The sequence below is a fragment of the Apis laboriosa genome, unplaced genomic scaffold (genome assembly GCF_014066325.1).
Source record: "Apis laboriosa isolate Shangri-la unplaced genomic scaffold, ASM1406632v1 scaffold63_cov154, whole genome shotgun sequence".
Taxonomy (NCBI): Eukaryota; Metazoa; Arthropoda; class Insecta; order Hymenoptera; family Apidae; genus Apis; species Apis laboriosa.
This window is the reverse complement of record NW_025223982.1, coordinates 1,103,687-1,131,536: the sequence shown is the minus strand read 5'-3', so window position 1 is coordinate 1,131,536 and position 27,850 is coordinate 1,103,687. Positions and strand designations below refer to the sequence as shown.

Here is a 27,850-nt window from a genome sequence, read left to right as displayed (position 1 = left end):
TTTCTATGAATAATTGCATGTTTATACTTCCCTGATTTATTCCTTCATCCGTAATCAATCGAACGAACGTCGATAATTACAAATATTCGTTTCATCCGTTTTTTTATCGAATGCCATTTTTCGTTTTATCCTTTTGTATCATATTTAATTTTCAACAATTCCCGATAAAAATAACAAGGGATAAAACCGATATTCCACGTCAATCTGAAAAATGACGAGAAATCAAATAATTTTTCGAATCGAACTAATTCCAAAACAATTCCTTTTCATTTTCGTTCTATTTATGAGAACTTCTAAGACACTGAACTACGCCATCTTTGTCACAAAATCACCACCAGTTTGCAGACAAAGAAATACATCCGACGCGCCTCACATAACTCCGACCGTTCTCTTTTTCGATTTAACGATTTCCTCTAAGGCGAGCATAAAGGGGTGCAAATCGCGGGAACAACGTTGTATTTTCAAGCCTCGCGAAATACAACGCCGCGATAAGATGTCTCGTGCGATTCTTCCGTGAAAATCTGACCATTTTATTGCCTAAAATGCCCTAATAAATTGCACCGTATTTCCATACGATCGCGTGTGACGTCCGCGTACGTTGCACAAAGCAAATTACGAACTTGTTTATTTTATGAAGAAAGAAAAGAAAGGAAAACTCTTTATCGTATTTTTTTTCCACGAATATCACTTATGTAATAGTTACACTTGTACACGGAATTTTTTGTTTTCAATGTTAAAAAATTTGCATCGTTATCAAACGGTTTATTATTTCAGTCAATGTCAGTTATCAAAATCTCGCGACACGTATTCGTCTTTTTTATCTCTGTTTAAATCGAGTTCCACGGCAAGATCCACTATTGGATCATTCGATACGATCATCAGAAACTTCTCAACGTGACGAATATTTTTCAAGAGTGAGAGAGGATCGAGGCGTGTTCTCGTGACGAAACATTGTAAGAATTTAGTCTGGTCAAGCTGAGCCCTTCGATAAAGCGAAAATAATCTGGGATCTTGATAAGGGGTTGCTTGAAATAGAGCTGCTTGAGCATGCAATCGATTCGCGAGAGCTTTTATTTGTAGTTATTCGCTAGATCTTCTTCTGGCCGCAAGCATGCGCACGTTTTTAACCGTTTTTTCGACCGTGTCTTGTGTCTTGTTTCCTTTTGGTGCACGAAAACCAAAATATCGAAATCGACCAAAATATACTTCCTTCGATGTGTTTCATTTTTATCGTCGCATGCAGTGACTGAGGGCACGGTCTATCTATCGGAAATTTATTTGATATTTGAGGGAAAAGGCCGATTCCGTGGTGTTGCGACGAGAAAATCGTCCTTACGCGCGCGGATATGATAATATATCTTATTGAATTTAAATATAAACGGAAGAATCCCTGAAAAAAAAAGAAAAAAAAGATAAGGCGTTTTGATATTTGGAAATTTTAAATATAGAGACACCATGGAATTGAAATTACCGAGATAAATTTCATCCCTGTTTGATATATCGATCGCACGAAAATTTCTGATCGCAAGAAAATTGTACAACACAGGACTTGATCGTAACACGTGACACATTACGCGATCTTTCCAGACAAAACACAGAGAAGTTACCGTTTTACAAAAATTTAGGGTCCATTACATTCCCTTTTCATTAATTTTTCACTAACCTTGTTTCATAATTAAATAAAGTTTCAGACGATGGAATATATCGGAAGCTTGTATACCACTAAAAACATCGAAAATTCATTGCGACAATGACTGATATCATAAGCTATTGATCTTTAGATAAAAGAAATAATAAAAATGATAAAAAATACCATAGAATCCTCCCCACACTGCGATTAGGAGATATAAAGGAGGGAACAATTCCAGAAGCAGCGATTAGATTAAAAACCGATGTAAGTAATATATTTTCATATTTACAAGGATTTTTAGTTGTAAGTTGAATAAGTCGGATAGTTGAATATATGAATGTATGTATACATATAATATGTTTTTTGCGCTTGTAAAAATATAAAGTGCGTTTTTTCAAAACGTATTTATTCCATCGACGTTGAAAAGAAAAGAAAAAAAAAAATACCTTCGAACGAGGGAGTGAGAGAGGGAGAGAGAAAGAGAGAGAGAGAGAAAGAGTGAGAGAGAGAGAGAAAGAAAAAAAGGAAAAAGAAAAAAGGTCACACGTTTTGTCTTTCTTCTTTGATTTTCCGCCGTTCTCATTTCGAACTAAAATAAAAAAAAAAAAGAGCAATAAATAAATAAAAAATATAAAAAAACTAAAAAGCCATATCATATTTGTGAGTACGAAATAAAGGATGAACGAGAATAAAAAAAAAAAAAAAAGAAAATAATTTTCGTTCGACGCAACGAGTACATTTTGAAAGAACGCCACACATAGGTATGCTTTCATTGAAAGCGATTAATTTCCGAAAACTTCGTTTCGTTCCTCGATCGCGAATCATAATAACATCGTTTTATATTTCTTTTCTATTTTTTTTTTCCTCTTCTTTTCTTCTTTTTCTTCTTCTTCTTTTCCAATATTCTCCTTTCGAGAACGAAGTTATTTTTCGACAATAAAAGTTCCTCGAATTTTATTTATAAATTGTGAAAAAACAGAACGAGGTCCTTTATAATTTCATAGAAAATATCGTACGGATCGAGGAGAAAAAAACTACTTTGTTTTTTTTTTCTTTTTCAACGGATCTTTTTTAGCATACGAATCCAACAAGCGAAGAGTTTCCATTTTCTGTTCGCAGCTTTCGAGAAGGCACGTAGTGAAAAATCGCTAAGACGAACGATATAAAAATCATTTCTGGCAAGAATCGAGGAATCGTGTTCGTTATTTTGATTATTATCGAACCCGTTCCATCCCTCTCAAGGCTTGACTCGGTACACCTGGGGGTAGGGCCGCCGGTTCTTCATCCCTCGCCCCCGTTTCCGGATCGTTGCTGGCCGCCTCAGAGGCCTTGAACCTCTTGTACTTCCCTAAATAAAAAAACATTCTTGTCAGTTCTTTGATTATTATCATTCGATGCTATTTTCCATTAAGGGAAGAAAAATTTACCTTCAATTAACGATATATTCTTCGAATATATGTACTTTTCATTATCGAAAAAAAAAAAAAAAAATTGGAATCGTAAAGAAAGAAAATAACACTCCTCGACGATTGAGTCAATGTTTTTTAAATTGCAGAACTTCAGTTTTCTCTTATCTCGGTAAGTGATTGTTCTTTCTGGGAAGGAATGAGGTTAAATCCATTTTTAACGCGGATAACACATTTTTTTCTCCCTTCCCTCCAGCTTGAATTATGGCTCGTTAAAAGAGCACGAAAACCTCCGGCATATCATACCGGTTGAACAGTTGATTTTGGATCGATGGTTAATATTACTTACTCGCTAAACGGACCAAAGTGACGCCCCACCAGATGCTCCAGCCCCACCCAACCAGGCAGAATAAAACGGTGAATAATTGACCCACCCCGACCACCAGGTTCACCACGAACGCGCCCAGTCTCGATTTCAGTCCAGCCACCGCTGAGAATCTTGGTTGGCCGGTGCACAGGTTAAATAAACCGCTCCATACCGTACCTGGAAAAAGAAATTTCATCCATTTTTTTTCCGTCTAAATTTTTCGATAACGATTTAACAATTTTTCTTCTTCTTCTTCTTCTTCTTTTTTTTTATCATCAACGAGGAGAATATCATTTACCAGAGCCAGGCAGTAATACGTTCCAAACGAGACAAAACCAAGCAAGAGGAACTGGTAGACAAGGAATAGCGCCACGCATTAAGGAGTTGTGCTCTACCAGGACATCCGGTATCTTAGCTTTCGGTTCCTGTCATTTAAAAAAATAATATATTATTAGCAGAGCCAGTGTAATTTTTATATCTCTAAAATATAAAGATCCAACGCAATAACGGTTGTTGAGATTACACCAGTGATTTCACATTTCTAATAACGTGTAATTCCACGTTGGAAATAGAACTGCAGAAATTGCAGTCGCCTCTAAGATCGATATCGATCACCATCTATCATTGGATCTTAATTGATATAATAAACTTTTCGTTTGTTCTCTTTTTTTCTCTTTGATCGTAATTTAGATTTTACCTCTGATAGAGGAGGTGGCGCTACACTGGTAAGACTGTGCTTGGCACGTATGCTTCTTGCGCGCTCTGCCTCTGCGTTCCGCTTGCATTTGCAATTGTCGAACAGACGCCGGCAAATGGCGCCGAATCTTCTCTCCGGCGGGCAGCAGACAGTTGCCTCGGCAGGCGCGACTCTCGATCTTCTTGAGCAACATTTCATCTCCCTCAGTCGTTTGCATCTGATGATAAAAGAAGAATGATTTATGAGTTATGATAATTTTTGGAGATATTATATTTTTAATTTAACTTTCAATTACGAAGTACTTTCTACTTTCTATGTGCGTAGAAATTTTACTACGGATTCGTGGTAACGTTTTGAGTAAATCCGAATAAATTTAGACAAGATCAATCTTCTTGATAAGATTGTTAGAAAGTACGAATATTAATAATTTAATAATGAAATATCTAATCGTGACGCGAGTCATTAAGCGCGTCACACAATTGGACGAATTTTTTAGAGATACAATATTAATTTAACCTCGTAATCGTAATAATCTGCTGCATGCTACATTTAAAAACTACTCATCATACTTTCCAACGAAATAAATTACTCGATTTATATATATACTTATTGATTGAAGATAATAAAAAATTCTAGAAATCACATTATACAAATCACTATTCGTCTCGATTCGAAACAAATCCTCTAATCCTGTATCTTTTTTTCATTTTCTCTCTTTGAAAGATTAAAAATTTCAATAATGGTTCAAATTCCAAATAATTTTCATCCATTTTCTACAGTACCTGCATCTGTTCTTGAATTTAGACCAACAGCCAGCAGGAACGTTCTCTCTGGCGGAGAGTTGCTCGTTCCTGTTCACGATCCTCATGATCCTGGCATGGTTTCCGGGCCAGGTGAGGCCCTTCGAGTCCGTACGACACGCCAGACACCTCATGCTCGGGCAACACTCGCAGCAACGACTCAAGGATCTTCTCCAACGCGTAAGAAGCCTCTCGGGTATACCTTCACCGATGCCGTTCGCGGCGCCCAGCACCCTGTAATCGAAGGACGACCGCACCCTGTTACTGGCTGTTAGCATTATTAAAAATGCTTGCACGATCGATTCGCCGCGATAAAGGAGCTCTCGGCGTCGATTAAGAAAAGGAACGAAGGGCGTCGATGACGCTGAAACGACAGGGAGGAAAGGAACGAAAGGATACTTGCCTTCGAATTGGCAGCCATTGAATTTTTCAAGTGTATTAAATTTAGGTCGAGGTGAACTCGATTCTCGAGAGGATCGGTAAATCAGGGGGATCGGGGTTTGTTTAATCTTAGAATTAGAATTTTCTTAAATTGGACCTCGAGTAATTGATCAATATTTGGCTAGCTAATGTTTCTCGTAATTACTATTGTGTATCACATTGTATCAGCAAGAAGAAAATTATTTCTATTTTTTTTTAACGATGTAGAAAATTGTTATGTTTAATTGTATCGTGATCGTGACGTTGAATGTTTCCCAGTGAATATGCATCGCGCTAGTCGGACACGTAGGCTTCACTGGGCGAAACATAAAATAATAAATATATATCTTGTTTAAGAATTCACTTCAATCGTGAATATCTTTTTTCCTTTATCGATCTTTAAATCTTGAAGAATAATAAAAACAATATAAAATCGCACTATTAATTGAAGTATCCAGAGAGTATCGAGCGCCTATTAAAGCCTATCGTTTCATCAAACCTCGTTCCTCCAAACAGACAGAAATCAATAATTAATCGTCTGTCTCTATATTATCTATATCCTTCCTCGATCCAACAATCGCATATCAATTAAAACCAAATCGATTTCCACTATTCTCAACTTCTTGGTTCTTCACAACCGGTTCCACAAATCCAAGATATCACGCGTAAGATTCGTATCGATCGGCGAACGAGCAACGTGCACAAAATTCCCACGTGTTTGCCATACGTGATCCTTTCTCCACTACCCTTTCCATTCCACTCGTTCGATTATCATCTTCCATCCCACAAAACGGTTGAACGTACGGCGAAAAGAGAGAGTCTTACCTAATTCCGTAGTTGTATTATGCAAGATGAACAACGGTGGGGTTCTCGTGATCGATGGCCGAGCGGAAATACCGCGCGGTTCACGGCGAGCGGAGGCAAAGATAACCGAGGATGAATCCCATGGATCGATTTCGAATGGGATAGAAGCGCGTAGAGAGATGGTGGAGAGGGCTGTGTTGTCCGGCTGGCGAACAGAGCATCGCTGCTCTGTGTCGCACGAAGATTGCAGGTGCCGCAGTCCTCGGGGGTTGGCCGTGCCTCGGCAGGTCGAAGGGCGGCGAAGCGAAGAGGGTGGACTGAACCGTGCCGGCCAGCGGGTCGGTCACGCAAAGATTTTCTCCTTAGGCCGACACTGCATTACTTACTTACTTACTTACTTACTTACTTACTTACTTACTTACACGTACACCAGGGACCAGAGACTTCCTTCGGTTGACCGCGAAATCGATAGTACCGGGACACGGTGAAGTTCTTTACCTTAACATCGGCGTTTTTTTCAAGGCGCCTACGAGTCGATTTCCACCCCCTCCCCCTCCCCTTCTTTCCAGGATTTTTTTCTTTCTCTTATTCGCTCGACGTTCTCGTGACTCGAGTATTTTTTTCTTTCTTTCTTCCTTTCTTTTTCCGGTTTGGTTTGCCTTGTTGTTTTATATATTTATTTATTTTTTTTTTGTTATTACGTTATTATGAACAGCTCGATGCATTTTGATGATTTTTTTTTTTGGAAAGTTATTTCTTTTTATGATTTTTGATTTTGCGAAAATGTAGTTTCAGGATTAAGTTTTTAGCAGAGATAAGAGAAAAATTTTTATCTGGGAGTAATTAATTGTAATTAAAATATGTTTTAATTTCCTTTAGGGAAGAGGCGTTTAATTAAAAAACACATGACGTATAATAATATCATGAAGTATAATAATATCTATGTTACGTGATTTCTGAACAGCTGACTGGAAACAGAAAATATAGATCCATAACGATATTTCAATGGCACGAACACTTCTTTAATTGCGGTCATTTTGATTCGTGAGACTAGTCTTGCCAAATGCGCGTGCGAGCGGCGTTCGCTCGCGAGACCCTGAAGAATTGGACGCCAACTTTCTCCTTTAGCATGTCCATTTAAGATTATAAGGCCACGTATTTTTTTCCCGGAATATTATTATAACTTCCAAAAAAAAAAAGAAAAATATTTCGATAATCGACTCGACAATTAGATTACAACAATCTTTGAACACTTGAACGCGCTCTTTTTATAATTTAATGACGAAATTTCCTTATTTTGCGATTAATAATCGATACTTGGAGAAAATTTTATGCTGTCGTAAAACTCTAGCTGATAATAACATTTTGTGGGATAAGTGATATAAAGAAACGTATCATTATGCGGTGCGGAGAATTATGCGAAACGTAGCATAATGGTGTCTTGCAAGTGGTATTGATGTATTGCGTACAGTCACGTGGCCCTATAAGCTGTTAAATAAAACAAAGCTGTTAAATTATTGGATAAATAAAAGAGGAGAAATTTTCGTACATAACGAAAGAAAAAGTTACGTGGAATGAACGAGTTGAACCAAAACCTTTTCGACTGGAGAACTACCTTTCGAGTGGAGAAAATGTAAATTATCTTTGAAATTGGTCTACCGATATAAAAGTTCTGCCGGGGGAAGTTAATTTGAGCTTCATTCATTTTGTACACTTTACGTTATCGTAAAATTACGGGTGGTTTAGATGAAGAGATTCGAGACTAAAAAAGATACGATGGAGAGAAAATACGTATTTGCAACGTATTATATTTAAAAAGATTTCGGAAGCTATCTGAATCTCTAATTCTGTTATACGAGAAATATGATATCCTCCCCCACCCCCCCATTTTTTTATTATCTGTTATCTATTTACTATTAAAAAAATATATTTATTCTTCACGCACATCACTATTGAATACACCTATTGACAAAAAGCTATCCATCGAAATTTTAGCTATTTTTATTTGCAGAATGGAACGCGTGCAAAATGGATGTCAATCGTGCAACGCGTTCAACAAAACTATTAAAAGTTGGCAGCGCGGCGATTCTCGGGGGGCGATTACGACACAGAGCGCCGCCAAAATCGTGCAGTTAAAAGTTTACAGTGTGCAGGCGTCATTAACCCTCCGAGAGGAGGAACTTTCAGCAACGCGATTACCTTGTTATTACTTTCACTTGCTCGCAATTAGAGAATTGTCGGTGGCGCTAAACAAAACGAGCGATCCACGATCGCTTTGCCCCAGTTAATCATCCTCGACTACTTGAACGATCATAATAAACATTCCAATTACTCATGATTGGATAAATTCAAATTGTTTAATGAACCAATCTGGATCGAATAGCTCGATTCAATTTCGAAAATTTATTTTTAAAAAATGTGATTATTATTACAGCTATTCCATCTCTAGATGACAGAGCTAAAAAGCTTTAATATCCTAATTTATAATTATAACTTTTTTAAAAAAAAAATACTTAATCAAATTACAGGTATAATAAGTTACAATTATAATTCTAGGCATCTGGAGTTTCTAAAAAATTCGCAAAAGACAATAGGCGCACTTTCTTCTTGTTAATTATATGTAATTAAATTATTATACGTAATTAGTTAGGTTACGATAATGCGAGCGAAATTAATTTCAAGGAATTACACGCAGGATCGAAATTGAATAGAGAAGAAATTAGGGATAATCACCGTGATATCACCAAACGAATCAGTCTCGATATATCGTTTTTTTCAATATCGTCTTTTGCGTGTTTTTAGAGCAAGAACCGATGAGATAACATATCTCGATTACACAACTAATTTCCTTCCTTGAATGAATCTGGAGCAAAGATCGAATTCCTTAAAAAGGGAGCTTTTCTCGTGTTTTTTCTTTTTTTTTTTTTTAAGTAGAAAAAATTGGCCTACACGTTTTAATTACAACAGTAATAAAAGTCGTACGCTATAAAAAAAAAAAAAAAGAAAACGGCCAAGTTTACACGTACCATAGTTAATTTTATGTTACGTGACCGACACGGGTTATATTAACATAAACAAGGGGGTTGAAACCTAATCGCGTTGCAAATTCGAATAAATAATCGATAATTTTGCCATCACACGTGTCGAACTCTCGATTCTTTTTTTTTTTTTTTTTTTTTTTTTTCACTTTTCGAAATCGGATCTTCTCTCTAAGAAAAAGAAATCGCGTCTCGATGATCGAATACCGAATAATACTGTTGTGAAAAAAATTAGGGCAAACTGCGCGTGATCGCGGGAATTCGTGAAATTACGTGATTTCTGGGAATTGTGCTCGCAAAGGGAAGTAAAAGGAAACGAATTAAGCAATAGCGTATATTTACGTGTACGTGCGTGCATGTGTGTGTCAAAGTGGTATACGGCTGATTTCTGATAATTACTAATATATTCTTGTGTCGCAATAAATTCACGCCAACTTGTATACCGTGTATACGTACCTGGATACCGTGACGTTCTTATCGATACAATTATATCGGTGCATACCTTTGTTTCGAAATGATCATCATTAATATGTTTGCTCGACATAAATTTAGAAATCTCGAAAGTCTAAGTGACTGTAAAAAATTATACGTTGCCTTCTTCTTTTTTCTTTTCTTTTTTTTTTTTTTCTCCACGTTTACGACGAGCAATTAACTCGAACGTACGAGAAAAGAGGGATCAGCTTCGACAAAGAAGACCGTGATTAATTCAAAAATATAAAACTAATGTTTAATCCTTGCTAATTATAACCCTTTGCCTGATAATTATTAAACTTCGTGCCAGCTTCAATTACGACCTAGAATCGTAACTCGGATCAGTGAATAACCTTTCTCTCCCTCCCGTTGAAACCATTGTTAATTTAAACCATAGACCGTCTCTAATTACCCCCGAGTCTTTACACTAATTCCTCGAGAATACACCATTTAATTGACCCATAAATGCCACTTCGCAAACACAACTTCCAACTCAACTACTGCTCATAACAGGAGCTGCAAATCGAATAAAGTCGATTCACGAAGAAGATACGAATCCCCTATTCAATCCTACGAATAATACAATTCGTCGTATAATAACATTCCCGATTCTCCAACACCTCGCTCGCAATCCTTGTTACATTATACCGTACCCTGCCATTATTCGTAACAACGACAAAAAAAATACCGTTATTAAAATCAATTAAGAGCGTGAAGAAATATGAAGTTAAACGGTATCATAAACGTCCAACAGATTGACGTCAATGTCGCGCGAAAAAAAAAAAAAAGAAAAAACTAGGGCAAACTCGAAGAAGAAGAAGAAGAAAAAGAAGAAAAAGAAGAAGAAGAAGAAGAAGAAGAAGCTAGTTCCTAAAGGCGCCCGCGATGTCACGCGAACTTCCCCTTCAGCTTCCCTATTTAACACGAATCCGAATAAAAATCACGACGCGATGCGCGTCGGCCGAGAAATGTCCGGATGGAAGAACCGGTGCGCACGAAGAAGAAATGGAAGTCGAAAGAGGGTGGCGGTGAAATACACAGGGGTGGTCGTGGCTCGACCTTGGCCGCACGCGATCCTCACGGCCCGTCGGTCAATCCACGTGGCCACGTTATGTCCATTTTCGGTTGTATCAGTCCCAAATACACCCCCAAGCAGAGAATTATTCAACAAGGCGTTACGTAGGATGTTAACTCGCCGCCATTCGTCGAACGAATGACGCTCGATCGAAATTCGTACATTGATTTGTTTATTTTCCTTGATCGTTGACTCGTTTGATTTATTTTGGGTTACGGTGTCTCGAATGTCGCGATACGGAATCGAATGTATTCGTATGTATAATTATTATAAATAGTAACTAAAGCAATTATAAGAACAATTCTTTTTTTGTTATTTTTTTAAAGAAAAATTCTTAAACAATCTTATTCATTTTTGTACGTGAAACGTAAAGTATAACGTATAAATTTTTCGAAATTCATCGTATAAAGTGAAGCGTGTCGAATGAAATAAAAATAGAGGTTGGAAAATGGTGGCTGGAGGACGGAAATTATTTGGGGTTTATTAAATGAACGCTAGAGGTGCACGTGTGTTATCGTCGCTGTAACTCGTAGTTAAGTAAATCGCGGTACAATTGCTTTTATACCAGAAAACGTTTCGAGATTCTGTGATTGATTTACAGGGAATATTTGCATGCTTTATATCGGGAGAGTCGCGATATATTTTCTTTTTCAAAAAAACGAAACATACATACATTATTAATACTTCTCTCGGGAGGGAAGAGAATCGTTTACATCTGAAAAGAGATTATAAATATATATCGACGCGTGAAAAAGATGACCGCGTTATTCGGAATCGCATATGTATTATTTACGAGGATCTCGGTTCCAGATTCTGAAATATCGATCCTTACCTTTGTGAAACATTCGAAATGTCGAGCGTGAAATATTGGTCACGTTTCATATTATCTACGTTCCTTTTCTGCCCCTCCCCCTCCGAACGAAGTGAACCCTTTTCTCGCTCACCAAGAATAATCACGCTCAACTGATCAACTGCAATATGCGCGATGCATTGCTTTGCATTTTAATAGAAATCTAGAACGTAGGCTTAATAACGCGCAGCTGTCCAACTGCATCCGCTCGTTTATTGCGGTAAACTGTGGCTCGGCTTTAATTAAAAAAAAAAAGAAAAACAACTTTCCAAACTTCCTTAAATTCATCGAAACAACAACGAGACGAAAATTTATTTATAAAAAAATTTATTTACTCGTCATTTTATTATTTTTCAATCGTACGTGCGCGTATCTCGCAAGCAAAAAGGTCCAAGAATTTTTCGCCTGAGAATTTCACGTCTGACAAGAGGATGATCTCGAGGAGAGATCTATAGTTCCTCAAAGAAGATCGCCCTGCCTCTCGGGAGAACCATTGGAATCTCAGTGATTCCGAAGATTTAAGGAGAAACCTCGCTCGTCGAGATAACGAGCTCGCGCTTCAAAGGCGAAAAAAATATTTTTCACCTCGAAAAATAAGTGAAAGCAAGTGCGCGAGCGGTATTTCCATTTTCTAAAACAAGGCGTAACAAACAAGGGGGAGAACAAGGAGGAGGTTTCAAGATGGAACAGTGGGCCGACGGAATTCGATGCAACAAAACGAAAGAGGGATCGATCGCGGCGACTAGCGTACGTTTACGTTCAACAGGCCGGAAATGGCGTGCACGTGTAACCATGTTTTTAGAGGAATCCCGTTCGCCAACCGACGATCGACTAATAATAGATGTGATAATATTTGCTCGAACCACACGGGGCTGATGGCTGCACGGGCAAAGACGATATTGTGCGCCTCATGGGTTTGGCAAAGATTATTTTCAGAGCACCTATACGGATAGGTACTTGTTTGCTGGATCTGGTCTCGTCGAACCAGATGAAAAGGTACCCGAGATCGATTTGGATTTGGATCGAATCGAGCTACTTGTGCGCTCTCCTTGGCTTAGGTGAAATGGTGGGAAATTCTCTTGGGTTTAATGCGATTAAAGCTCGGTGGACGGTTAAGAATTGTCGTTAAGGTGGAAATAATTAGTTTCGCGTGGGCGTTTGCTCGTTTGAAACTAAAATTGGGAAGGATTAAATATAGTTGGAAGGATTGTCTTCGCGTTCAAAACTAATAGCTCGCCATTAAACTACCAACTATATTTCACGCTAAATTTCACCTAGAACTTTCTATTATACGGAGAGGTAATTGTTTCTGCATTCGTAATGTCTCCATAAATACGAAGTGCCCATTTTATATTTACCGAGATATTAAAAAAAAAAAAAAGTTAATTCCGTATTGTATACGCAATTTTCAATTGCTTCTTATCGAGAAAGAACGAAAAACTTAAATATATATATATGAATAACTCGTCACAATGGGGTGGTAATTTGAAAATAATCCAATTTAATTCTCAGAGATTATATTCAATGAATAAAAGTACACGATGCGGACGAGATGCGATGAATTATTCAATGAATATTCGTTCCACGTTGGATGGAACATTTTCATGAGAGAGTCCTACCTACCTCGAGTACGGTCATATTTGTAAAGACGTTTCAGTATTCGTACGCTGATTATACGCAGCATCGTCACGCTATTGCGGTTCCCTGTGAGTCACTTTTAACATGGCCGGTTGTAATAAAATCTCGCTGTACGATTATGGGGTCTGCGTGTGGGGTCTCTGTCGCGTAAAAAGAATTTAATCTCGTTATAATTACGAGTTAAGAACGAGTCACCTCTATCGATATAGCAAAATAACGCGACACACGATCATCGTTTTCGAAACGATTTGAAAAATATAACGCTAACTATAATATTAGTTCAATTAACCACAATAGGGGACGTATTACAATTACAATTTTATCGATCTATCATTATCATTATTGATAAATTTTTAATGCTCTATAAATAGAAATGCAACGTACGATTTAAATGGTTCACTCGTATATATCGTAAAATCGATTTAAAACACTGCACACTCCTTACCACTGCGAATTATGTATACAATTTTATCACGTTTTAACTGCAGTTTGACTCGAGCCTCGAAAAAAAATCTCTATATAATAAACCTATGAAATTTCGAATTTTCGAATCCCTCTTCAGAAGGATGATATAATTATTCCTTTTTAAAAAGCTTTTGAAATGTAAAAAAAAAAAAAAAAAAGTATCGTCGAAGCGGTCAATTTTTTAAATTTCCGATTTTTTCTTACATCTATTCAATTTTTCAACGAATTTCAATGAAAAAAAAAACGAAATATGGAATACGAAAAAAAATACAGTTTGTCAAAAGAGAAAAAAAATTAAAAAAAAAAAAAAAAATTACAGTTCGGAGGCGTGAATGATGGACACGGTCTAACGGTCTCGTGTCTTCAACATTCTCTTTTCTTTTTTTTTCCTTCTCTCCTTCATTCTTCCTTCAGCTACCAATTCAAGTTAATTAGCGACGTTCGTATAACGAGGCGATTCGAAATTCTGATTTATAATCCCCTTGAGCCAGGCCGTGGCGATGTAAATCTCCGCGGGATCGATAAACCCAGCTTGGTTGCATCGACCACTGGAAAGGGTGGTGCTTTATAACTAGCCGGGGTGAAGGAACTCTGTGGATCTTACGATGGGCCAAGTTTTCCCCCACATTGTCTATGATGCCCGCCCCGGCGAGTACAAGTTGTAAAACAATTTAATAGCAACCGTTCTAACTTCCCTCACGATCCTTTTTCTTTTCTTTCTTTTATCCCTTCTTACATTTCTTTGATCAAATTTCGTTTTATTTTTGGAAATTCGTTGAAAAATAAAAAATTATTTCTCCCCGATTAAACAATCTATTAATTTTACGTACGGTTAACAATACATTATTATCAATATTGTATACGAATTAGAAAAAAAAAATGATAAATTTAAATATCATTGAATAGATAGACCCATCCCAATTAGGATTGTTTCAAAATTAATTTGTATTCAAGAGTAAAAATTAAAATTAACCAAACAAAGGAAAAACACTCGATCCTTCTTCCAACCGTTTACCACTAACCTACATTCGGTATTTATATAGCGCACAATTAATTCTTGCTTAGTAAAATGCGATTATCCAGGGACGGATTGTAAGGGTAACCACGTAGTGGAAGAAGTAACGATAAATAACTCGGTAATAAACCAGAGCGTTTCGTGATTCTTACTGGCGATTACACGGTCTTAATGAAGCGGGGCCGCTTCATAAACGCTATGATATTTACGGATTAATCTTCGTTCATTCATCGTTCATTATACGGGCACGGATGGAAATTGATAATGAGCGTTCTCGCTCTCGGGCAATAATTTCGTGTCGTGGAGAAAAGAAATGGGTCTCGCGAGGGTAAATGAAATTCAACAAACGAACGAACGAACGAACGAACGAAGGCATTTTAGGTAACTCTCGAGAACCGGAAGCGATTCTTTTTTACTCGTTATTACGCGGCTCTCATCACGGAACGGTTGATTCGTTTTAATTGAGAATGATGCTCGGCTTTCGTGTCGCGGCAACCCTCGAACTAATAACTCGATTTTCCGATCCGTCGCGTCCGCACTTTCTGCTTTGCCCAACACGCGCAAACAACGTACACAACGTACACCCAAGTACCCAAGTGTCCTTTAATACGGGATTCGCATCGGATCGACCGACGATTTATCGTCACTTCCGACGGCATAAATAGTCACCGACCACCTCGTGGATCTTTCCAGATTAATATCTCTCCCGGTCCCGATATAAAATACGATTCCGTGAGATCACGGAATTACGGTCGAAAATCGAAATTTTGCGGTGAAGAGAGTGGCATCGAGTTCTCGAGCACTCGCGGCCAATCGATATTACGAATATCACGAACCAACTAATTTCTTTTTTCAAAGGTAACACAAATCCGTAAATTCTCTATATACTTTTCTCTTTCGAAGATAAGACGCGTACGAAATTTGATCCACCTATTCGAAGACACGGAAATTTTTCAAGGAAGAGAAATCGCGGAGGAGAAGGGATGAAATATAAATCGTACTCACGCTGGTTCGCCGTTTTGTTCCAGGTGCACCACGTTCCCGCTCAACGTCTCGATCTCCTGCGGCCGTTTCACCACGTGCATCCCCGTTTTCTCCCTTGGCGAGGACACCCCCCTCACCGTGTCCACGCTCACCCCGGTGTCCGTGGATCGCACGCTCTCGATCGAATCGATCGACACCCCCCCGGACGACTTCAACGACGTACCACTTCCCTCGTTCCCGACCTTCGCCCCCGTTCCGCTCTTCACTTTTTTCGCGTCGTTGCTCACCAACGCGTTGTTGTTCGCCTTCGAGGATATGGTGGATCGGTCGGATACGGAAGTACTTTTCACGATTACCGTGCCCGCGTTCGCCACGACCCTCGTTCCGGAATTATTCGTCGACCTCGAAATCGTCCTCGCTTCCTCCTGCTTCACCGAACCACTGTTCACGGAAACCACCGTGCTTCCCCTCTCCGTGCTCGAAGAATTTCTCGTCGAATCTTTCGACGACTCGACCTCGTTCGCCTTGGCCGAGTTCGATACGGGTTGAAACGTGACAGATTCCTCGATCTTGGCGTCGTTAGGCCTCGAGTTCTTCCCGTTCGGATCGTTGATCGCGTTGTTCATCTGGATCTTATTGTTCGAGCGTCGAGTCGCCGAATCAGCTTTGCTCGTCACCGCGCCGTTACCCTTGCCCACGCTCTTCGCCGATTGCCCCGTACCGTTGCTCTTCGAGTGATTGTTGACTACGTCATTGGGAATCGGAGAATCGTTTCTACTCTCCATACCACCCTTCGTACGATTGTAATTACCGTTAGACTTGTTGGATCTCGAGATCTGAGAATTCGTCTGACGGTGATGATCCTCCCCACTACCGACGAGTTGTGAACTTTGGATCTGTTTAGCGGAGGAATCGTCGACAGCATTCGGCGAGCTGGAAGATTTGTTGTCGTTGGAAAGGCTGTTTTGCTGGCTCTTCGACCTCTCTTCGGCTACATTTTTCTTTTCCAAGCTGTCTTTACCATCGAGGAGAATCGCGTTCGCGTCGATGTGAAGAGGTTGGACGGCCGTGGTAGCAGTCGTGTTCACCACGCTCGACGTCCCTGTAGCGGTGGAAGTCTGTTTCAACAGATCGATCAAATGCAGATCGGGGATCAAGCGCTCGACGCTCGAACTTTTCTCGCTCGCTCGAGACTCTTTCCATCCCGTTTCACATCCTTCCCCACCATCCTGACCGGACTCGTTCACGCGTTCGTCGCTAACCCCCTTCGATCCCCCTTTATCGACCGCCTTTCTGCTCTTGGGCTGATTAGAGATGGTGATGAACCTGGACGGATTCAAGGAATTCGTGCCGACCCGATTGGTCTTGAGCGGAATTTTCGACGGAGACGTGACTCGTTCCTTGCTCCCCCCCGCTTTCCCCGAAACGGCTACCCTCTCTTGGCTCTGTTTCTTCGCGTTCCACGCATTGTTCCTCGACGGAGAAACGGCAAATTTCTGTTGCCTGGCCGGCGTGGATTCCTTCCCTCCGGATCGATCCCGATCCCGTTTCGCCCCGAACTGCGTTGAGGTCCTCTCCGGTTTCGTCGGGGTCCCTTGGATCGGGGAGAGCTTGCTGGGCGTCCTCGTGGCTTGTCGACGGGAGGCCAGGCTCGCCACGCTGTTGCTGTTTCCGGAGGCGTTCAAACGATTCCTGGAATCCGTCAAACGGCCCCGCGAATCCGCGCGCCGGCCCAACTTCGGCGAGGAGAGCCGCTCCGTCGATTTGCTTAGCGACGTCGAACGCTGACGAGTCGGTTGCGGGATCAGGCTTCTTCTTGGGCTGCTCTGTTGCGACACTGAAACTGGCGAGAGTAACAACAACACGTGACGATTATCGTATAGCGATTCATCGGTGAAAATGTTTCGTGCGACGAGAATAATTCTCGTGTGATAAATTGATTAATACACAAATTGTAAATTCGTTAAAGAATTTTCAATCTTATACAACACATTCGTAAGGAATAAAATATTTTACTTTACATAGATGTACATAAATTATTCCCTCTTCTATTGTTTTCCCATCATTTCGAGGAGAAAGTTGACAACAATCTCTGTATATCCCTATCGATCGTGAATAAACAATAATAATGCGTAATAAATAACACGAATGTCCATACATTATATCTTCGTATATAAATTATTTGGCTATTGCAAAGATATGCTTGAAAAATTCCTTTCTCCTCTTGAAAAATCTGCACCAACAAATCTTACCTCGTCGTTCGTTTCTTCCCCTCCTACGACCGTCCGCGATTTCAGGGGACTGCGGCCTGGATCTGGAGCGAGGAGGTGGTCCCTTGAAGCCGCGTCCTCGAAAAGGGGAGACTCTACCGGTGGCCAAGGTCGGCGATGGAGTCCTCGTCTCGGGCGAACCAGGCCTCGAGTCCGCGATGATCACGAAGCTGGACCGCCTGTGGGCCCTCGAGGAAGACGTGGAGGAGGGCGCGATCTTGTAGGGCTCGGGTGCACGCGGCGGGGGTGGCGGTATCGCGGTGGGCGACAGGTAATCGGGTGCCGCGAGCACCCTGAACGGAGGCGGTCGTTGAGCATGGCCGTCCTCGAGTCGCCTCATCCTTTCGAGGCCCCGAAGCTGTAACCCGAAAATCTAATCAGAGTTGGAAAAGTGAAATTGAAAGTTAAAAATTTCTGAAAAGTAAAGTTACTTATTCGTCATAGCTTGTCATAGTTGATCTTTCCATCACAATCTCGATCATTTTTGATATCACAATTATCGATTATTATATTTTATTATTATAAGCAGTTGTCGAAGTAAATTTCTCCGCTTTTATATCTTTCTTGCAAGTTATAAAGACTCGCTATTAAATAAGTTAAGTAAAAAGGAAAAGTGTATCTATCTTTCATCGTGGCTGTATGCTTGAATATTTTTGCTCGGAGGAAAGCATAGCTATGTTTAGACTTTAAGGTTTTCGTATGTATCGAGGAAACAAGTTGAAAACGTGTTGATATCACGAAGATTTATAAAAAGAGCAAGATGCATCGATAAGAGAAATTTATAAATAGTTGAAGATTGTTCTGTTTGTTGAATTGATTGGAATACGAATTCAAGTTTCTTCTCAAACAAAATTTGATTAAAGTTTCTTCAACATTGTAACTGTATTGAACCAAGTCTCTAATTTCTGTATATTCCTTATCTTTCTTAATTCTAAAACGTCAACGTTGTGCAAACACGAATTGCTCGAATATGATTCAGCGCACGAATAAAACGGACCAACGTACACCAAAGTTGTTTCCATTCTCCGCTTTATAATTCTAGCTCCTCGTAATAATATTTGCCGTTTGATACCACTATCGTCGACAAACTGACGCAACCCGAAACTTTCTAGTCCCTTCTGCTTTGATAAACACATCTCTTTCCGAGAAAAGTTCCACGCGACGCTGAGCACGTTAATAACAACTGGGGACACTTTTAACAACCGCTGCTTGACATAATAACACTTCTAATGCTCGAAACGAGAACCTCCTTAAACAGATACTCGAGCAATAATGGGGAATTAAACTTAGTTATCCAACTAAGTAAGGAAAGTACCTCGAGTCCTTCATGCAGACGACCAAAATGCGGAGGGCGCCAAAATCCGTTGTCGCTCTCACCTGAAACACAGAAAAATCACAGCTGAAAAATATGTCCGAAAATATAAAATCTTCACTCTAATTATTTCAAAAACTATCCTCGTGGAAAATATTCAAAATATTGTAAATAATTTCGCTCGCCCCTTAAAAGAACTCACTGACTATTAAAAAACTCTCGATAAAAGCTCGTTTTTTTTATTTTTATCGAGCCCTCGTCATAATCGAATTGGTCTCGTTTTTTTTTTTTCGGATTCGACGTTATCAACACTCCCGCATCCTCCTCGTTCTCCACCACGAGGTTGCGCGAGAATAAAAAACTCGTCTCTCGGAAGTTCGAGGAATCAGCCTTCTTTGAAATATTCTACCCGTCCGTTCGTTTCTAATAAACTGTAACAGTTGTTTTAAAAAACTTGTATCACGTTTTTTTACATTCTTCCTTCTTTCTTCGAAGATCCCCTCGAAGATCGGATTCGAGTTTGACGATTGGCTCGTGCAACATCCGTGATCAATGATCATTCCATCAACGATTGCAATTACTCACTCTAGTTGTAACGAGCCTCATTGAACGAACATAAAACCTCTACGCATTTTATTCACGCTCTCATACGCGGGAATGGTTGGATACGCGAATGCTTATTACAATTATACCGTAACGTTGTTTGAACTACATTTTTCGTATTCCTTCCTGTATTCTAGTCTTTCTTTCTTTTTTTTTTTTCGCGCGCGCGTGCGTGTTCTCTCCGTTCTTTTTCCGTGTTTCGCATTAATGGTCGAACGAGAAAAAGAAGATCGATGACGGCACCGGATGATGAATCGTTGCGATGATGAAGGATTCTTGTCGAGAAAGTGGATTTCGAGCAATTTCTTTCCTCTTCTTATTTTTTTATTGCAAGATTTATTCTATATATAGGTCAACGAATTTTTCGTCGATGCATTTTTTATATTTCTACTTGGAAGTCGAGTGAATCAAAAAATTTTTACAAAATCTTCTTTCTGATGGAAATTTTCGTTGATATTCACGTCATGGAAGAGGGATTTTGTAGTTCGAACGTGTTAAATTTTTATATAATAAATAATCGTGAAATGAAATGATTTAAAAAATGGATCGTAAATGGAATCGTAAGAAGCGGTCATCGCGGTTGTTTTATCATGATAAATCTTTTCGTACGCTTTCATTCCCGTTACGTTTCTTTTATTCGTTCTTTTACGAATAATTGCATCGATCAAATAACTTATACATTCTCTGGCTCTGGAAAAAGAAAAACCTAATGACTTTTTTTACATCTTACGTGCGTACTAAAAATTCACTTACTCAAATTGTTTTATCGTAAGACGTTCGAATCCCTTTCTTCACCATTTTTTCATTCAACCATCGATCCCATACAATCCCTTACACGAAATTCTTTATCACACATTTTCAACTCGTTCAAAAGTCCAAAATAACATCTTCTCTAAACTTCCTTCCTTAATAATCCTCTTAAAATTTTCTTAAATCGACTCGTGGCACAACTCCACATTATGATACTCTACACAATTACGATTACTGGATTATCATTAATAACTCATTCACAAAGAGAATTATTGAAAATAATCGATAATCACAGAAGAATGGACGATCCAGAAACCATCCGGAGGAGAGGAAACCGATGCAACGCGTCGAAGCGCTCCATGCTGGTGGTCCTCGAAGAATCTGCATCGTGTCCAATGACATTCCTCGAATCACAGCACACTGCACGGCATGAAGAATCGAGCGGGAATCGACCTCGTGGCCGAAATGTGATGATTCGCAGTGATGGCTCCGTACCCCGAGACTCGTTGATTTACAGTGGCCGCCTGTTTCAAATTAATGGGCAGGCCAACGAGAAGGAGAATCTGAGAGTTGCCGTATCCCGCGTACGTGTAACGTTTCCCGACAATTAGTGCACGCTTTCTAGAAATACGTCACCCGTGAATCACAGGGGCTATCTCCAACCAACTGTTTCTGTTTCAACGTCCATCGATGTGAGAAGAGATGGTGGAGATTATAGCACATCCTTTTTCTCGTGGAAAGAAAATTTCAGTTTCTTCTTGTTTCTTGAAAGATATTAAAAGATAATCACGTGTTGTCTATTCGAACGTTGAATAAGCAGAATTCGTTCCGTTCAATTTCTATTTCAACAATGTGAAAGAAAAAAAAAAGTGACGAACGAATGATAGTACGTGAAAATTTTTCTTTTTGAAAGGAATTTCAATTTTTTCTTTTTTCTTTTTTTTTTTTTCATCTTGAATGTCGTAAACAGGGGAAAAAAAAATTGAGAAAAAAAAAAAAGAAAGGAATCGTATTCGATGCAAATGTTAGACAAACGTCAGAAGAAAGAAGTGAATTGTTCTTGAATGAAATAATGTGTCGAAATAAAGCACGGCTCCGACTGCTCGAGGAACAGTTGATGAGATAGTTTCCGGTAATTAAGTTGCTTAAATTGTTAATAGGGAATCCGTTGAAAGGATCTAGACGCTCGAACTGGGACGTAAAAACTCTGGGAAACGGTTCGTATTTGTTTCATATTTGAGAAAATAATATCTATAAGAACCGTTTTATAAATTAAGCTTAAAAATTATTTGTTCAGAAGAACGATTTTACAAATGATTCATTTCCCAATAGATTTATCATCTCGTCGGATTGGATAGAAATTTGTTGATCACTGAACCGCGTCTGATAATACAATCACGTCATAATTTCTACGAATACTGGTGGCATACCACACCGCGAATACAATTCTGAAAATCGTTCAGGAAGATTCATTAATGGCCTTGACACCGCGAAAATTATACTACAACGTGAGATATGAATACAGAGGCGCGTGACATGATCGACTGCATTTTCCAGCTGCGTTTGTATGCACTCTATCTAATTGCAATCGAAAATATGGTGAAAGCTTCAGAAATTGGATATCGTTTAAACTATATATATATTCTCTATAGTTCAAAAATATTTACGCCAATTATTAAATCGTAAACAATTAAAGAAAACGAAAAGAGAGATAATCGAAAATGATAAAAATTAACGATCACCAACGAAGAACAACGGAATAAACAATTATTATTCCCAACTTTGTGTTTTCTTTCAAAACACTCAACATTTTCTTCAAACTTTCAAACTTCGTCGATTTCGAGTGCGATTAATCTTTCAATTGCGCGAGCCCTCGAAGCCCCTGCCCCCCCAGAAGCAAAAAAAAAAAAAAAAAAGAACCAAAACCGAGCCACCGAGTTTGTCACCGATTAATCAATTCTAATCTGCAACAGACCTCGACTCGCCTCTCCGCTCGGATTCGCCTCAATTTCGCGGCAACTTAACGCTCGGCGGCCTAATGAGGCTCGTTTAACGAGGCCCGGGCGAAACATATCCCACGATCGACGTTATAAATAACGATTTAACGGCGCGGCAAAGCGACGTACATCATTTTTAATTAAGCGTCCGTTGCGCGATCCGTTAAGAATTAAGCCTCTTTTCCGCCGAGCTCGTTTCTTCTTTTGCGCCGAGATCGCGATCTACGTGTCGTTTATCGACCACGATATACGTTATCGACGGAAATAGGAAGGGAGGGAGGGGGGGAAAAATGGTCAAAATCAACGTACCGTTAACGAGAATAGTTGGAATGGTCGGGTTGCAACTCTCGGGGGTCGGGATCAACGACCCCTCCCCCCCTTCGTAACATGTGTGTACTCTTGTGCACAACGTGTACATTGTGTATCTGTGTATTCCGCCGGCCAAGGAAGTTCCGAGCGGCGTAACGATCATGTAACAGCCGATTATTTCACAGAGCAGTCGAGCAAAGACCGGTGAATTAATTGCTACGCGAGTACGGACAGCGGTTTCGAGGTTTCGTTCTCCCTGTGCAATTGTTTGCATGGACGCATCGTTGTTGCGTCCGTTGCGCGTTGCGGCAAGATTCTTTCCCCCTAAAAAAAAATATTGCATGTTAAAAGAAAGAAAAAGAAGAAAAGAGAGAGATAACGAAATTTTGGAATATTTCTCTTTAAAATTTTTCTGGTAGAAGAAGAAAAAAAAAAAAAAAAGAATGAATAATTTAAATAGAAATGGAAATGAGAAAAAATTCGTCGAATAAACAGTATGTTAATATGCTCTTCTTCGTGTATATTTTTCATTTAATAACTCGTTCTCGTTGAAAAAAAAAAAAAAAGAAAAAGTACGTGGAACGGTGAAAAATACGTAGATGTTACGTTTACGGATTCAGAGAGATGAACGAATCGAGGTTGAATTTTAAGCAGGATACGGGCCATGCAATTTTCCATTGATAGACTGCAAAACGAAAAAAAATGGGTTAAAAAAAAAAAGAGTGGAAGTTTTTTATCTCGCGGTTAAATTTCAAGCACGAATGTATGCGTAATTGATAGTCAATGGAAATTGCGGCCGGGGGAGTACCGCGAAAAATTTTCACGCGAAACGAAATTACATTTTGATGTGTCGTTTCATAATTACTTCGCCGTGCCATAAAACAGTGAATAAAATCTTTCGTCGCCCCTATGTTATTATTTCGTGACGCGATTCCAATTAATTCGAAAATGTTGACGTAGTTACAGTACCCACATGTATTATTTTAATTTCTGATTCTATTTTTCTTTTCTTTCTTTTCTTTTTTCCTTGGAAACATTTAGAAACGGAAACACATGTTTTTATATATATATATATACACGTTTCGTTTCCGTTCGATTCGAAATTTCTCACGTGCGTCGTTGCTTTAATTCAAACTGGTCTCTCTCTTTCACCAGTCCATTCTTAGTCTCCTTGTGTTCCTTGACAATTGTCATCGATCATAAGTATAAATATAAGCGTGTACATGCATATTAATCGTACAATGTCGCGGACACGACAAAAGGCAATATGTTAAATAAAGTGATCATCGTTTCCTTGGTGCCAAAAAGCACGTTTCACCACCAAAACGTGGAAAAATATGAGTGCTTAAGATCGTGCCTGTATCTTGATGGATTTTATCGATCGCTATTCAGAAGCAAAATGATTCTTATGTAACATTTTCAATTCAACGAATAGTAGCAAAGTCTTCGATGGTGTGTCTAACGTTGAATAGATAATCGTTGGAAAGTAGAGAGACCGTGTCGTTCGGTCAAGGAGGGAGGAAATTCCGCAAGATTTTTCCTTTTGACTAACTAAGTGGAATAGTCGGACTTTTATCGATCTGATACGAATCCATTCGCAAAGAGGGAGATGCGTGAGTTTTTCTTTTTTTAAAAGAAGGGATCAACTCGTCGGTAACTCGTGTCTTATAAAATCTGAATTGAAATTGAAATTGAGATAGAATCAAATGAAGGACGCATCTAAATATCCATGAGGAAACAAACAACCACCTTGAATGAAGAACCTCGATTCCAAACGATCAACGTAAGTCAAGGTGGCCGTTATAATAATCGCGTCGATTCCGTAGTAGATATTATCCGGCCAAGACCAAAAAAGATATGACCCATGAAATTTCAAGTACGACCTCGTGCACCAGTCACGAGAGCGATCACGCTCGGTGACGAAAACGCCACCGACACTGACGGTTATTCAAAATAATTACATTCAAAAAATGTCCTGACCGATCATCAAATTCGAAATGAAACTTCCAAAAATCATCATCGTCCAAAAAAAAGAAAAAAAAAGTATCACATTCCTTATCCACGCAAGGAGATCATCCTCCATCTTCGATCGACTCCTTCAAACACTTTCGAACATCTTCCCTCCCGATCCCCTCACAACATTCCCTCCGACGATGATTCCCGAGATGAAACTTCCAAAAACGATCATCGTCCAAAAAAAAGAAAAAAAAAAAGTATCACCTCGCAAGTATTATCCTCGCAAGGAGATCATCCTCCATCTTCGACCAACTCCTTCAAACACTTTCGAACATCTCCCACTTCCCTCGATCCCCTCACAACATTCCCTCTTGTCCGCACTCCACAACTCGGGCAACGTTTCCAAACTCCCTAACATTCCACTTGTTCGACGAAAAAAACGATTCCACCCAACTCGATCCGACTCTCGATCCTCGAACCGGCCTCTCAAATCAGACCATCAACCGTGTCACGCGAGCGGAGCACAGGCCTGTAGTATCGCGAAGGAGAAACCTGGCTGGCTTACCTGGCTACCAGGTGGACAGCGAGGCGGAGTCGCCTGGCAGGAGGGTGCATTTACGAGGGTGCAAGGCTCGGGGAAGCGTCGGTAATCGGCATCGACGTGCCGCGGCGTCGGTCCGCGTCTTCGCGTGAGCACGAACGCGTCCTTACTGCCGCGGGGTTGGACGGATTGGCGGTTCGTCGAGAAAGCGGAGGGTACGTGCTGGTCACTCGGGAGGCGCTGGCGCGATGACCAGCCATCGAGGAAACTTGGTGGTTGTCGGATAACTTGAGCATCCGAGATTTATCTAACGGATAGCAAGGTGAGAGTTAATTCTTATTTTAAGAAAAAAAGATTAAATACGATAGGGAATCCTTTGAAAATCTGTTTAAATTTCACGAGATAATATATCTGGATATGTTCTCTTTAAAAAAATCTTGGTTGGATATCAACGATGTGCAGATATTTTAAAGTGATGGTACTTTTAGTCTCGTGTTCTTCTTCCGTTCGATCGAATAGTTTCTTAAATGTAAAAAATGTTTCTCTCGTTTGAGGAATATTCTTTTCTTCGAGGAAAAAATTTGTTCTTATATATCGTGTTTTCTAATTATTAATTCGAATTATATAAGCTCGAAAGAAAAATAAGAATGGAATCGTTCGTTCTTAATTTTCTTATGCAATATCGATCGTCGAACAAAAGTGCGCTCTCCCGTTTATCTACGCACTCGTGTACTCCGCGAAAAGTGTTACAACACTTGTGGATAATCAAATAATATCGGTTCGGACACGCGTGTTAGAGTATTGTATAATAGTGCAGGCGAGGCCGTTCATTCATTCGTACGGTTGAGCTAGGTCTGCTTAGGATCCAAATTATTGGAACATTAGCTTGATTGAAACGAGCTGGGCTCGGCCCGATCGTACGATCGATTTTCTGCATGTGTTTTCCGCGGCGGTTGAAACGGTTGCGCCAAATTAAACGCCGCAAAAATTTACATCGAGATCAGATTTATCAAATCCATTCAGCTGCGAGAAACCTTGGTGTATTTATCCGTCAGAATTATCGCAATAAATTAAAACGTGATAAAAGATTAATTTTAATCTCTAATCTAGAAATTTGATCTGCACAGTACAGATAGATCGATAAAGTAAATTTTTTTTTTTTTTATATAAATAAAATTATAAATAAAAATGATGTTCATGGTGAAATAACATTCGCTTCTTTAAATACATTTTATTTCACTGTATATGTACAGTTTACATTATTATCGTCGCCACGTTGCACATGGTACATCTGATTTCGAGTTAATGGGTAACTGTTTACTACAGGATGTAATTCAAAGCGATCAGTCCGTTTCAATGAAAACTCAGCCGCAACGATACACCTCAATGCATTTACAGTATCTTTGTATTCAAATTCATAGATCTGCGAATGAAAGATCGTTTGATCTTTCGACGCTAAGCCCTCCTCGCTATTCCTCTTTATTCCGAGTCTAAAGAATGTATAATAAGCTAATTAAAAAAAAAAAAAAAAATCAAAGATATCTCATTGTTCTTCTAATTGTTTTCCTATCGATACAATACGCATTTCACAATATTGTGTTATTCGTAAAATGAATCAAAGCGAAACATACGCGCTTATGAATGTAAAACCGTAAAATACGGTGCAATCTTGAACGTATGACTCGATAAATCCTCGTATATCTTTATTTACTTGATTCTAATTCTTGCGCTAATATATATTACACGATTTCTTACTTCTTTTTTTTTCATTTTTTTACAATATTTAATTTATCAACTTTTAATAAATGTGGATAAAAATATTAATTTGGATGAACATGAATTTTATTTGCCATACGAGATATTGATATCTTCAAAATTCTCAGAATTCAGAAGGAAAAAAAAAAAAAAGAAAAAAATTTTAATTATAATTTTAATTTAAATTCAAACCAGACATCTCATTCGATTTCTCGATCATTATGAGTTTAAATAAATTTTTAAAGCATCACTTCTTTTTTCCAATATTTCAATGATCCAATCCAAATAATTAATCCTTCTAATTTTCTAAGGTGATATCTTGAAGAGATGTTGGTTCACCTGAGAGAATATTGAAACCGACGGAAATATATTTGGCGACTTGTTCTCAATCGATATTTTCATTTGGTCTTTGTATATTCAGAACTCGAGCACCGATATACCGGTGACTCATGCACCCTCCTTAATTAATGGTCGTTAACTCAAAACGCGTTGCGCTTAACGAGTCACAATGAAAATCAATCGGTTTCGCGAAATATGCGAAGTTTCGGTACGAAATTCATCGCTTCTGGAGTTTACGCATAAGTGAACAGCCTAAAAATACGCAATCGTTTCGACGTTCGCCTTGAACGCGAAAAGTTTACTTTTTCTCTTGCTGTAATACGGTAATGCTCGTATATATATATTTTTTTTTTTTTAA

General features: G+C 39.1%; 1 protein-coding gene across 1 annotated transcript; it reads right to left on the bottom strand.

Moving 5' to 3' along the window:
* Positions 1–25,532, bottom strand: LOC122718388 (protein stum). Its single transcript, XM_043943387.1, has 9 exons — positions 25,423–25,532; positions 19,246–19,307; positions 17,913–18,288; positions 15,682–17,503; positions 4,883–5,134; positions 4,101–4,317; positions 3,702–3,828; positions 3,386–3,580; positions 1–2,978 (listed from the first exon to the last, which is right to left on the bottom strand). Exons 3-9 carry the CDS (start codon positions 18,268–18,270, stop codon positions 2,845–2,847), a joined length of 3,105 nt encoding a protein of 1,034 aa, XP_043799322.1. The 5' UTR covers positions 18,271–18,288; positions 19,246–19,307; positions 25,423–25,532; the 3' UTR covers positions 1–2,844.
* Positions 25,533–27,850: the final 2,318 nt, after the last annotated feature.